General features: G+C 44.1%; 1 protein-coding gene across 2 annotated transcripts; it reads right to left on the reverse strand.

The window, feature by feature from the left end:
• Nucleotides 1–301: 301 nt before the first annotated feature.
• LOC110500453 (microfibrillar-associated protein 3-like) lies at nt 302–10,886 on the reverse strand. Of its 2 annotated transcripts, none has more exons than XM_036957891.1 (4): nt 10,708–10,886; nt 9,444–9,859; nt 2,366–2,661; nt 302–2,188 (listed from the first exon to the last, which is right to left on the reverse strand). In XM_036957891.1, exons 2-4 carry the CDS (start codon nt 9,715–9,717, stop codon nt 1,520–1,522), a joined length of 1,239 nt encoding a protein of 412 aa, XP_036813786.1. In that variant the 5' UTR covers nt 9,718–9,859; nt 10,708–10,886; the 3' UTR covers nt 302–1,519. The 2 variants fall into 2 exon arrangements, with proteins under 2 accessions (XP_036813786.1, XP_021433505.2); XM_021577830.2 differs by having other exon boundaries at nt 10,660–10,882.
• Nucleotides 10,887–11,576: the final 690 nt, after the last annotated feature.

The raw sequence follows: 11,576 nt of genomic DNA on the forward strand, positions 1-11,576 counted from the left end.
GCGTCACATTACGCATACTTAGGTTAATGCTTTGCTTCCACTGAACGCTCCTTCCGGTGAAGACTAGTGAGCTTAAACAAGTGTTCACTTGCGCGCTACTCATCTAGAATGACCGCTGTAACTATGGTTACAAAAACAAGATGGCTGCCTTTTCTCATGTACATTGGGAGTGAGTGAGGCTGATCGGAGGAATGCATCAGGTGATGAAGTGTCATGGTCCTTTGAGAGGGAGAGAGACCTACAGTAGAATGGCACAAAGCTTTGTTAATGCACGATTAAAACAAACTGGAGGAAACCATGGTAACACAGCAGATAGATTTTATTTTCACTACAAAAAAAAACAAAAAGCCATCAAGAGCATCATTTTAAAGCAGAGCAACATCGAACCCCCCTCCCTCCCCCAACTATTAAGCAGAAGGAAAGCATTTTTAGTCCGGATAAAGACTAACCCAAATACATCGCTTTCATTTCACATGTAGCCTCTTATTAAAGCATGTACGGAAGAGGGTTGGGGTTTGAGACCCATTCAAAACTTAAACATTCAAAAAATAAAATGGGAAGGAGGGGGGGGGTATTGCATACTAGGAAACATAATGGGGACCATAAAGGCAAAATGGTCAAACATCTAGCATGTAGGAAGTTGTGCATGATCCAATCACCACGGTGGGTCATAATAACAATAATTATAACAATGTCTAATGCAATGTTTCAGAAATGTTTCAATGAACCACTTACTAGAAAGGCTATAGTGGTCATGTGATTAATTAATTAAAAGGATCGCAGACCAGAAGGCCTGAAACAACTAGTCTTCAATCATCCACAAAATGTTAGTCATGATCCAATTATTGTCGTTAATATATGAGTTTAATGCATTTGAACTTAACATGATACTGAAGTTGCAGGTCCAGGTTGGTTGTAACAGTGGTAGGATAATGTGCAATATTTTGAAGTTGAATTATTTTGTCTTTTTTTAAAAAAGCCTTTGTGGTCTGCTTAGTAACAGTGATTGCACGACGTCAGCTTGGAGCTAATTTATGAATTGATCATGAAACAGAATACTGCAACAAAATTAAAGCATAATCGTCAAGTCACTTTCCTGAAAAATCGATTTTCGAGAATGCTTGAATCGAATAACAAACAGCTCTTTTTTCCCCCTCTGCTCACTAATACGAAACAAATTAAATGGCCCTATACATTGCTTTATACTTACATATATCAAATATTGATTATCCTCTCCTCTCCCACAATACATTCAACATGTAGATCCATAAGCATGAGGGATGATACGCAATGTCTTATCAAGTAGATTTATTGTAATCCAGACTAGGTTATTATAATACAATCCAGAGACAGACCTACATACGTAGCTAGGTTCAAGTTTTAAGCTAGTTCCGTTGAAAAGTGAAATAAAATGACCTTTTCTTGACATATTCTATGTTTTTGAGGGTGGGGTTGGGAAATGCATAGGACAGGATCACTCATCCCTCCTCGGGAGCGTTTGTTGTTTTTTCTCTCCTGTTTACACATGGCTTTCATAGATCACCTGACCAGGCTGTAGCTTAGTAGTAACCTCTGGCTCCACCTCTGCCTCCAACCCCACCTCCTCTACTGGCTCCTGCTCGGAACCCTGCTCCTCTTGCTGCTGCTCCTCCTCCTCCTCCTCCTCCTCCTCCAGGTGAAGGGGAGCCAACGGCGGAGGAGACAAGGGAGTGGGCGTGGCCTCAGCCAGAGCCGGGGCCTCCATGGGCAGCGGGGGGTGGATGGACACCTGGATGGCGATGTGCTGAGGCTGCTCGTGCAACGACGCGTCGTCGGAATCCGCTGCAGGGGATCCGGAACGCTCCCTCTCTCTCTCCCGGAGGACGGTGAAGACATCGCCGGGCCCCACCCCGACCAGGGCCCCCTGCACCAGGGCCGCCCGGCATCCCGATGCCCCATCCAGGTGGTGCCCCTCTGGAGCCTGTCGGAGGAACGTGTGCCTCATCTCCTCAACCCCCACCACCTCCAGGATATCCTCCATGAAAGTGCGGCAGTTCATGATGAGGGGGGGCAGCGGGATGCTGCGGGCCAGCTCCTCGATGTAACGGGCAAACTCCATGGTTTTGAACTGGGTCACCTTGGCCAGCTCCAGGGTCTTGGCTGACGTGATGATGGGGATGCGCTTGGCGATCTCAAACGCCTTCTGGAGCTTTAGAGTGGAAGAGAATATGGAATATAACCTCATTGGACATTTAAATATAGGATAGAAAATATTTCACCATTCAAGAATGATTAAAAACATCACATACCCCAGTTACAAACACACACCCCAAAGGCACTCTATCTGCGTAAGGTCCTCACAAGTATAGTAAGACAGGACACAAACCTTCTCGGCGCCTTCTGTGCGGAAGAAGTCGTTAATGGCCTTCTCGGTCTTCTTCAGGTGGCTGCTCATCATGCAGAGGCGAGTGATGTTGAGGATCATGATGATGGTGAAGGTGACGAGGCACACGACCACGTAGTAGGCCCCCAGGTCCCCGTTGTGCAGGACCACCCGCATGGTCACCGTGCAGTTGGCGCTGCCGTGCACGTTGGACGCCATGCACGTGTACTTGCCACGGTCGGCGAACCTGATGTCGGTAATGTTGAGGATGCCATCGTCCGTCAGCAGCCACTTGCCACCTGAGAACGAGAGAGAGCGCGTCGCTGAAACCAACTTTTCCATATCATGCCAGCCTCATATTTCCTACTCAGGGCCAGTAGTCCAGTCAGGTAGTAAATGGACAACTCCTGACCAGAGTTATCGTAATAATCTACAGGTCATGAACAATGGTAAAGGATAGACCTAACCAGAAAATATTATGGAACATAGCTATAAAAAAAAACATTGCACCATAGAAACGGGGGCCATTTCCCTTTTAAGAACTGTTTGTGGTTCCTTCACATGCATTTCCAGGTTGCAGAGACAGCAGTAGCCAGGCTAAGGGGATCTGCTACAGTTTGTCATGACGGTCACGGGTAAGAGCTTTTTATAGCTAGAAGCCCAGGCCATCCTTTCTGCGAAGGCCTTGCATTTTACACTGCATATACAGTGGGGCAAAAAAGTATTTAGTCAGCCACCAATTGTGCAAGTTCTCCCACGTAAAAAGATGAGAGAGGCCTGTAATTTTCATCATAGCTACACTTCCACTATGACAGACAAAATGAGAGAAAAAAATCCAGAAAATCACATTGTAGGATTTTTTATGAATTTATTTGCAAATTATGGTGGAAATAAGTATTTGGTCACCTACAAACAAGCAAGATTTCTGGCTCTCACAGACCTTTAAGAGGCTCCTCTGTCCTCTACTCTTTACCTGTATCAATGGCACCTGTTTCAACTTGTTATCAGTATAAAAACACTTGTGATCATTTTGACCCCATGGGGTGAGATCTTGCGTGGAGCCCCAGATCGAGGGAGATTATCAGTGGTCTTGTATGTCTTCCATTTCCTAATAATTGCTCCCACAGTTGATTTCTTCAAACCAAGCTGCTTACCTATTGCAGATTCAGTCTTTCCAGCCTGGTGCAGGTCTACAATTTTGTTTCTGGTGTCCTTTGACAGCTCTTTGTTCTTGGCCATAGTGGAGTTTGGAGTGTGACTGTTTGAGGTTGTGGACAGGTGTCTTTTACACTGATAACAAGTTCAAACAGGTGCCATTAATACAGGTAAAGAGTGGAGGACAGAGGAGCCTCTTAAAGAAGAAGTTACAGGTCTGTGAGAGACAGAAATCTTGCATGTTTGTAGGTGACCAAATACTTATTTTCCACCATAATTTGCAAATAAATTCATTAAAAATCCTACAATGTGATTTTCTTCTCTCATTTTGTCTGTCATAGTTGAAGTGTACCTATGATGAAAATTACAGGCCTCATCTTTTTAAGTGGGAGAACTTGCACAATTGGTGGCTGACTAAATACTTTTTTTGCCCCACTGTATAGACTGGATTGGTAATTCCCATTTATGTCAACCTATTCCCCCCCCCCCCTGTTCTGATCATTCCATTTATATTATTCTACTGTAGGCCTAGTTCTGATCATTCCGTTTATATTATTCCACTGTAGGCCTAGTTCTGATCATTCTATTTCTATTCTTCCACTGTAGGCCTAGTTCTGATCATTCTATTTCTATTCTTCCACTGTAGGCCTAGTTCTGATCATTCTATTTCTATTCTTCCACTGTAGGCCTAGTTCTGATCATTCTATTTATATTATTCCACTGTAGGCCTAGTTCTGATCATTCTATTTCTATTCTTCCACTGTAGGCCTAGTTCTGGGGCCAGAAACCACTTTATAGCTCCCTCACCTTACCTCTGGAATCAGGCTAGACCTTGGCGGATTTAGGTATGGGCGACATGGGGTGCCCGCACAATGTTGTTGTAATGGTGACATTTGCGCGATCGATTTTCTATCACTCTTTTGCACGTCACATCAATGATATCATGTCACCTTGTGGGTCAGTTAAACTTGTCGGAGTGGGCGCCCTGATTCTAGTTTGTGAGCTAGGCAGGCTACTGCCTGGGAAGGTCTCCCTCTCAGAAGTATGCGATGGGGCGGGGGTAGGTTGACCTAAGGTCTCCCCACTGGAAACCCGAGGTAGGGGGAGCGGGGGAATCAAATTAGTGCACCTCGAACGTTGTACAGTACTAATGCAATTAGTAAAATCAGTCGCACTACGAAATGCTACCAAATAAACCACAATTCATTCATAACACTGTAGCTATATAGTTTCACAGACATATTGTTGCATTCTTTTTCTGGTTTGTGCAAAATGGTTAAGAATGATATAAAACCAGTCTGCACACCACCAAGGTGAATTGGTTTAGTCCTGACTCTTGGTTGACAGTGTTGGGGGATGGGTAATGTATTGATGCTCAAGTGCCAAATCAACACAAATGGATAAGAAAAGGTCTAAACCATCAGGTGCCCAGTTTAGGAAAAAGAGGAAAGAGAAACACGCAAAATATAAAAAAGGTATGCAGCTATGTCATCTCTTTATGAGTATAATATTAAGCATGTAATGAAATAGGCTAGTAGAACACCTGTTAGCCTGTTGCTTGCTATGCTATTACACCTAGGGCGACAATATTCAGTTTTCTGCCCAACTAGCTTACATAACATTGGATATCATTTCACAGTTTCATCATGATAATGTGTGTAGCCTGCTGCGAAATGACTACAACTTAACTAGCACATTATTGATTTGGTTAACTTTCATTGAGGTGACAAAGGTTTTCTGTGATTGTATTGACTAGGTCCTGAGCTCAGTTAGGGACATTTCCAATGCTGTGGGGGAACTTAAAATCATATCTAATTGTATTTGTCACATGGAGGGCAGTTTGTCCGGTGAGCAGATGTTAATGCGAGTGTAGCGAAATGCTTGTGCTTCTAGTTCCGACAATGCAGTAATAACCAACGAGTAATCTAACAATTCCACAACTACTACCTTATACACACAAGTGTAAAGGGATAAAGAATATGTACATAAAGATATATGAATGAGTGATGGTACAGAACGGCATAGGCAAGATGCAGTAGAAGGTTGAGTACAGTATATACATATGAGATGAGTAATGTAAGGTATGTAAACATTATATTAAGTGGCATTGTTTAAAGTGGCTAGTGATACACTTTTTACATAAATGTCCATTATTAAAGTGGCTAGAGTTGAGTCAGTATGTTGGCAGCAGCCACTCAATATTAGTGATGTCTGTTTAACAGTCTGATGACCTTGAGATAGAAGCTGTTTTTCAGTCTCTCGGTCCCTGCTTTGATGCACCTGTACTGACCTCGCCTTCTGGATGATAGCGGGGTGAACAGGCAGTGGCTCGGGTGGTTGTTGTCCTTGATGATCTTTATGGCCTTCCTGTGACATCGGGTGGTGTAGGTGTCCTGGAGGGCAGGTAGTTTGCCCCTGGTGATGCGTTGTGCAGACCTCACTACCTTCTGGAGAGCCTTACGGTTGTGGGCGGACCAGTTGCCGTTCCAGGCGGTGATACAGCCCGACAGGATGCTCTCGATTGTGCATCTGTAGAAGTTTGAGTGCTTTTGGTGACAAGCCAAATTTCTTCACCCCCCTGAGCCTTCTTCACAACGCTGTCTGTGTCGGTGGACCAATTCAGTTTGTCTGTGATGTGTACGCCGAGGAACTTAAAACTTACTACCCTCTCCACTGCGGTCCCGTTGATGTGGATAGGGGGGTGCTCCCTCTGCTGTCTCCTGAAGCCCACAATCATCTCCTTTGTTTTGTTGACATGAGTGGGAGGTTATTTTCCTGACACCACACTCCGAGGGCCCTCACCTCCTCCCTGTAGGCCGTCTCGTTGTTGTTGGTAATCAAGCCTACCACTGTAGTGTCGTCCGCAAACTTGATGATTGAGTTGGAGGCGTGCATGGCCATGCAGTCGTGGGTGAACAGGGAGTACAGGAGAGGGCTCAGAACGCACCCTTGTGGGGCGTTTCTTGGGAACAGGAACAATGGCCCTCTTGAAGCATGTGGGAACAGCAGACTGGGATAAGGATTGATTGAATATGTCCGTAAACACACCAGTCAGCTGGTCTGCGCATGCTCTGAGGACGCGGCTGGGGATGCTGTCTGGGCCTGCAGCCTTGCGAGGGTTAACACGTTTAAATGTCCACAGGTGGGGGTCCACAGGTGGGGGTTGTGCTTACAGCCCAACACCGTGCAGGAAGTTTGGCATTTGCCAGAGAACAAGACTGGCAAATTCGCCACTGGCGCCCTGTGCTCTTCACAGATGAAAGCAGGTTCACACTGAGCACATGTGACAGACGTGACAGAGTCTGGAGACGCCGTGGAGAACGTTCTGCTGCCTGCAACATCCTCCAGCATGACCGGTTTGGCGATGGGTCAGTCATGGTGTGGGGTGGCATTTCTTTGGGGGGCCGCACAGCCCTCCATGTGCTCGCCAGAGGTAGCCTGACTGCCATTAGGTACCGAGATGAGATCCTCAGACCCCTTGTGAGACCATATGCTGGTGCGGTTGGCCCTGGGTTCCTCCTAATGCAAGACAATGCTAGACCTCATGTGGCTGGAGTGTGTCAGTAGTTCCTGCAAGAGGAAGGCATTGATGCTATGGACTGGCCCGCCCGTTCCCCAGACCTGAATCCAATTGAGCACATCTGATACATCATGTCTTGCTCCATCCACCAACGCCACGTTACACCACAGACTGTCCAGGAGTTGGCGGATGCTTTAGTCCAGGTCTAGGAGGAGATCCCTCAGGAGACCATCCGCCAGCTCATCAGGAGCATGCCCAGGCATTGTAGGGAAGTCATACAGGCACATGGAGGCCACACACACTACTGAGCCTCATTTTGACTTGTTTTAAGGACATTACATCAAAGTTGGATCAGCCTGTAGTGTGGTTTTCCAATTTAATTGTGAGTGTGACTCCAAATCCAGACCTCCATGGGTTGATAAATTTGATTACAATTGATAATTTGTGTGTGATTTTGTTGTCAGCACATTCAACTATGTAAAGAAAAAAGTATTTAATAAGAATATTTCATTCATTCAGATCTAGGATGTGTTATTTTAGTGTTCCCTTTATTTTTTTGAGCAGTGTATTTAGTCTTTTGGGGTGTCTTATGCCTAGAATTAGCCATGGCGATTGTATTGTTCATTTGGTTCCGATTCTGAAAGTTTGATAAATTGTGCATATTGACAAGCCATACAAGCTACAACCGCCACTGAGGCTACTAATGGACTAACTGCATGCCTTGTTGTTTTTGGCACAGAGCTCAATTCATTCAATATTTCAAGCAATCTAGGCCTATAAAATACTTGCTCAATCAATTAACTGTAACAAACTGCAATTCATTAATCCATTGTGGTTTTCATTTTGAGTCATAATATGATTCCTATTGAATCAATATTATTTCTTCCTGCAGGACTGTCCTTGAGGCCGCAATCCAGGAACCAGCTATTTGGCACTTGAAATCCATGTTTTATCCTGGAACCCTCTGCAGTGGACCAGTGTTTATGACCTTCCTCTAATTACTGATATTATTTTCTTGATGAGTTCGAGCTGAACGAATAGGCGGGCAGAGAGGTGCCACTAACTTGTTTATTCCATGGCTGGGTCCCAAATGGCAGTGCACTCAGTCAGGGCCCAAAGGGGCTCTGGTCAAAAGTAGTGGGTCGTGATCAAAAGTAGTGCACTAAATAGGGAGCCATTTGGGACACAGCCCATTTGTTCAATATTTAAATAGAGGGTGGGGCTGAGGGACAATGGAATCCGTCTGGAAAAATACCACGTGGTGCTTGTTGGTTAACAACAGGGAGACAAACAAGTCGTGGAACCACAAGCAAGTAGCCAGCCAAACATTAAATCATGTTACAACATCTGTTGACTATTAGAATTGGTTCTTCTTTGTCTACTACTACATTGATGTGTGAACTTCTCACTAAACTAATCTTGGTATATCCAATGTATTAAGAAGCTCTGTTATATCGGGGCAAAATAAATGTCATCCAGGCTATATTTCACCATGGGTCTACATTGACCACTATTCTCCTATCATTGGATGAAGTGTTATCTACCATTACAACAACTACGTAGGCATGTTATTAGACTGTGGCTGGATGGATGATTTCATGTTCCTACATATTTTGAAAGCTCATCCTGAGTGGGTTGCTGACACTCACACAGAGAGAGACAGAAACCGATTCTAGAGCCCGAATAGTGTTGGGCTTGAGACGGAGAATGAATAGCGCAGTGCACACACACACACACACACACACACTTAATCCATCAATCCTCCAGCCGGTCTGTTGTGTCTCTAGAAAACCTGAATGGGTACAGGAAATGTATTCAGACACCGGACATACATTTCAATGAGAAGGACTTCTAAATTTATACCCCCATGTAAAGTGTTCCCAGGCTCACTTCGAACGCGTGTGTGGAATCAAGAGCTAACAAACAGCGGCAAAAGCCGTGAAAGCAAAGGAAAGTCATGTTCAACAGGGAAGAAGCGACTCCTATTCATGGGTTGCACATTGCGTCACAATATTGTTTCGAACAAAGTATCAAGTATCTACAGACAGCCTAAGTAGTGGCAATGACCACCAATCTGCATCCATATAGGCTAGAGTAGATAGACTACAACTGAATGAGAGAACCACGACAACATCATATTAAAAGCCATTACCATGTAATGTATCAAGTATCTACAGTTAAGCAGTGGCCGTGACTTTTGAACTCCAACTTTTTGGAAAAAGAGCCAACTGGCCAGCTTGTTTGATTTGTTGTCCCTCCCTCTCTCTGTTGTCCACAGTTGGACTTAAAATAACCTTTAGCCTGACAGTTCAAGTTGGTTTGAGAAAAATGTATGTAGAACAGCTGCTGATTGTGAGGCCAGAGCAACATCAGGACATTCTTTATGATTCAACGAACTTGACTTACTTGTCTCGGTGTCTAGCAGGTCTCCGTGCGAGTTGAACCACTGTACACTCGGGTCAGGGTCTCCAGTGACGTTGCAATCAATCAGCGCGCAGTTGCCCTCACGGGCGATAATCTGGTTTACTTTCGAGAACACGAGGGGGACAAATCCACCATCTGCCACCGTACCGTTTTCCGTGCTGTTCCCATCTGAAACCGCCGATAAGGCCGCGGTGGCGTGGAGGCTAATAACGGTCAGTAGAAAGAAGCCTAAAGCGTAGCTGCTTGCCCGATGCATTTTTTTGTCTTCCTGACGGTCGCCTTCACCAGATAAGAGTTTGTCATGCCACTCGCATCTTTATGCTCAATATACTGACAAACTCCTGATGGTGGTAATGAATGGCAATTTGGTATTCTGCTACGAATCTTGAACCATTCCACTGAAAAGAGAAAAGACAAAGCAACCATGAACATTGTGAACAGTCGGTTTGTTTATTAAACATCATTTTGGTTCAGCAGAGAGATCACCTATTAAGACCAGTGCCCAACGTCTTTGACATTTCTGGTTTATAATTAACACCCTCGACCAAATAGTCTATGACTCTGACAACAACAAAAAAACAGGGTTTGACTACCAAGCTAACAATGTGACATTGACATTGTTGTTGCAGCAGACTATACTAGTGCTGCTGGAACAGTGCATTTTGTTACAACATAACTAGAGCTGCAATGTAACTTAACAGACATGACATGCCTGTATTTGTATTAGGCCCTAGCTACGTTAGTAGTATTGTTGTCTAAAATCAGTTACGAGTTTGATAACAATATTACTTAGTATACATCAATAGAAGTATTGACAAGCACCACTGCTAGTCAGTTGACAATTTACATGCAACATAGTAGCTAACCTAGTTAGCTAACAAGTCTAGCTATTTGGGATGTTTTTGCACACTAGCAGCTAACGTAACTGGAGGCAAAATTGCGGGGTTTAGCTATAAAACTAACGCTAACGGGTTGTAAAACTAGCTAGCTTATCTGATATCATTTATAGACGGCACTATATAAACGGTGAAGTAGCTCACATAAGATAGTTAGCTCCATGTAAGGTTGGCTAACAGAGAGAAAAAAAAACTAAGATTAGTCCACTAATGTAAGCAATCATAGCTCGCTCGCTAGTTCACTCGCAATAACCTTATCTTGCCGAATAACGTTTTCCAATAACATCTGATAGCATACTTACAATTTCATTTAGCTTACAGGCGTTTAATCGTAAAGAAGGAGAGATCACCGTGTGTCTTTCGGCCTTTGCTGCATTCCGCTATGTCTTCGACGTCCTCATCGCTCTTCGGTTCTCTCTTGCTCAGCTGGCCGCGTGACACAACATTCGGGTCGCTGCAGCATTCGGCCTGCCTAGAATCCCTACCCGAGTCAAATTACCAACAGGCAGCAAGAAAAAACTAGGTCAGTCATTGGCCACGCAACAACTTTATGTGATCGTATTAAAAGGGATCCACATGCCCAAAGAAACATGATTGGATTAACTAGAATAGTACAGTACAGTCTCCTACGTGAATGGTAATCATGACTGTGTCATCAGTGGAATTAGATGTAGATAGAAATGTAGGCCATATTTCATCCACCCCCCCAAAATATATATATATATTTGCAATTAATGAAAACATCACTTATTGTTCCAAAAAACTGTTCCAAAATTGTTCCAAAAAACTATTTTACATGAATGAAGTCCATTCATGCACTGGGCTGTATAGACTACTTTTAGGACGTTCTGCTTTGTCTGCCCTTTCTATTGAGTCTTCGACTACAGTTCTTCAAGCCCTTAACAGAGGCCAGTGTCTCACTCTGTCTCAGATCCAGGCCGTTTGCCATCATCAACCACTGCATTGTTCGATCTGACAGACAGAACTACAGCACTTAAGACTCATGAAGAGCCCCAAATGCCAGGGCACTTAATTTTGTGGTTCTATTGAATCCTTTGACTTCACTTTGTATATAAAAATGACTGATGAGATGAGTATTAATCAGAAAATAACTAGTTTACAAACATTAAATCAAGACAATTAGTAACTACTCCACTCCCTCCCCACACCAACAAACAGACAGACAAACAGCCATACTGTTGTGGTCAAAATAATGCAT

The sequence above is a fragment of the Oncorhynchus mykiss genome, chromosome 21 (genome assembly GCF_013265735.2).
Source record: "Oncorhynchus mykiss isolate Arlee chromosome 21, USDA_OmykA_1.1, whole genome shotgun sequence".
In the NCBI taxonomy this organism is placed as follows: domain Eukaryota; kingdom Metazoa; phylum Chordata; class Actinopteri; order Salmoniformes; family Salmonidae; genus Oncorhynchus; species Oncorhynchus mykiss.

Excerpts from the sequence above, each read along its gene's own strand:
- LOC110500453 (XM_036957891.1), bottom strand. The coding sequence starts at position 9,717 with ATGCATCGGGCAAGCAGCTACGCTTTAGGCTTCTTTCTACTGACCGTT. Across the intron at positions 2,662-9,443 it reads CCTGCTAGACACCGAGACAA|GTGGCAAGTGGCTGCTGACG; the intron begins GTAAGTCAAGTT and ends TCTCGTTCTCAG. Across the intron at positions 2,189-2,365 it reads GCACAGAAGGCGCCGAGAAG|CTCCAGAAGGCGTTTGAGAT; the intron begins GTTTGTGTCCTG and ends TCCACTCTAAAG.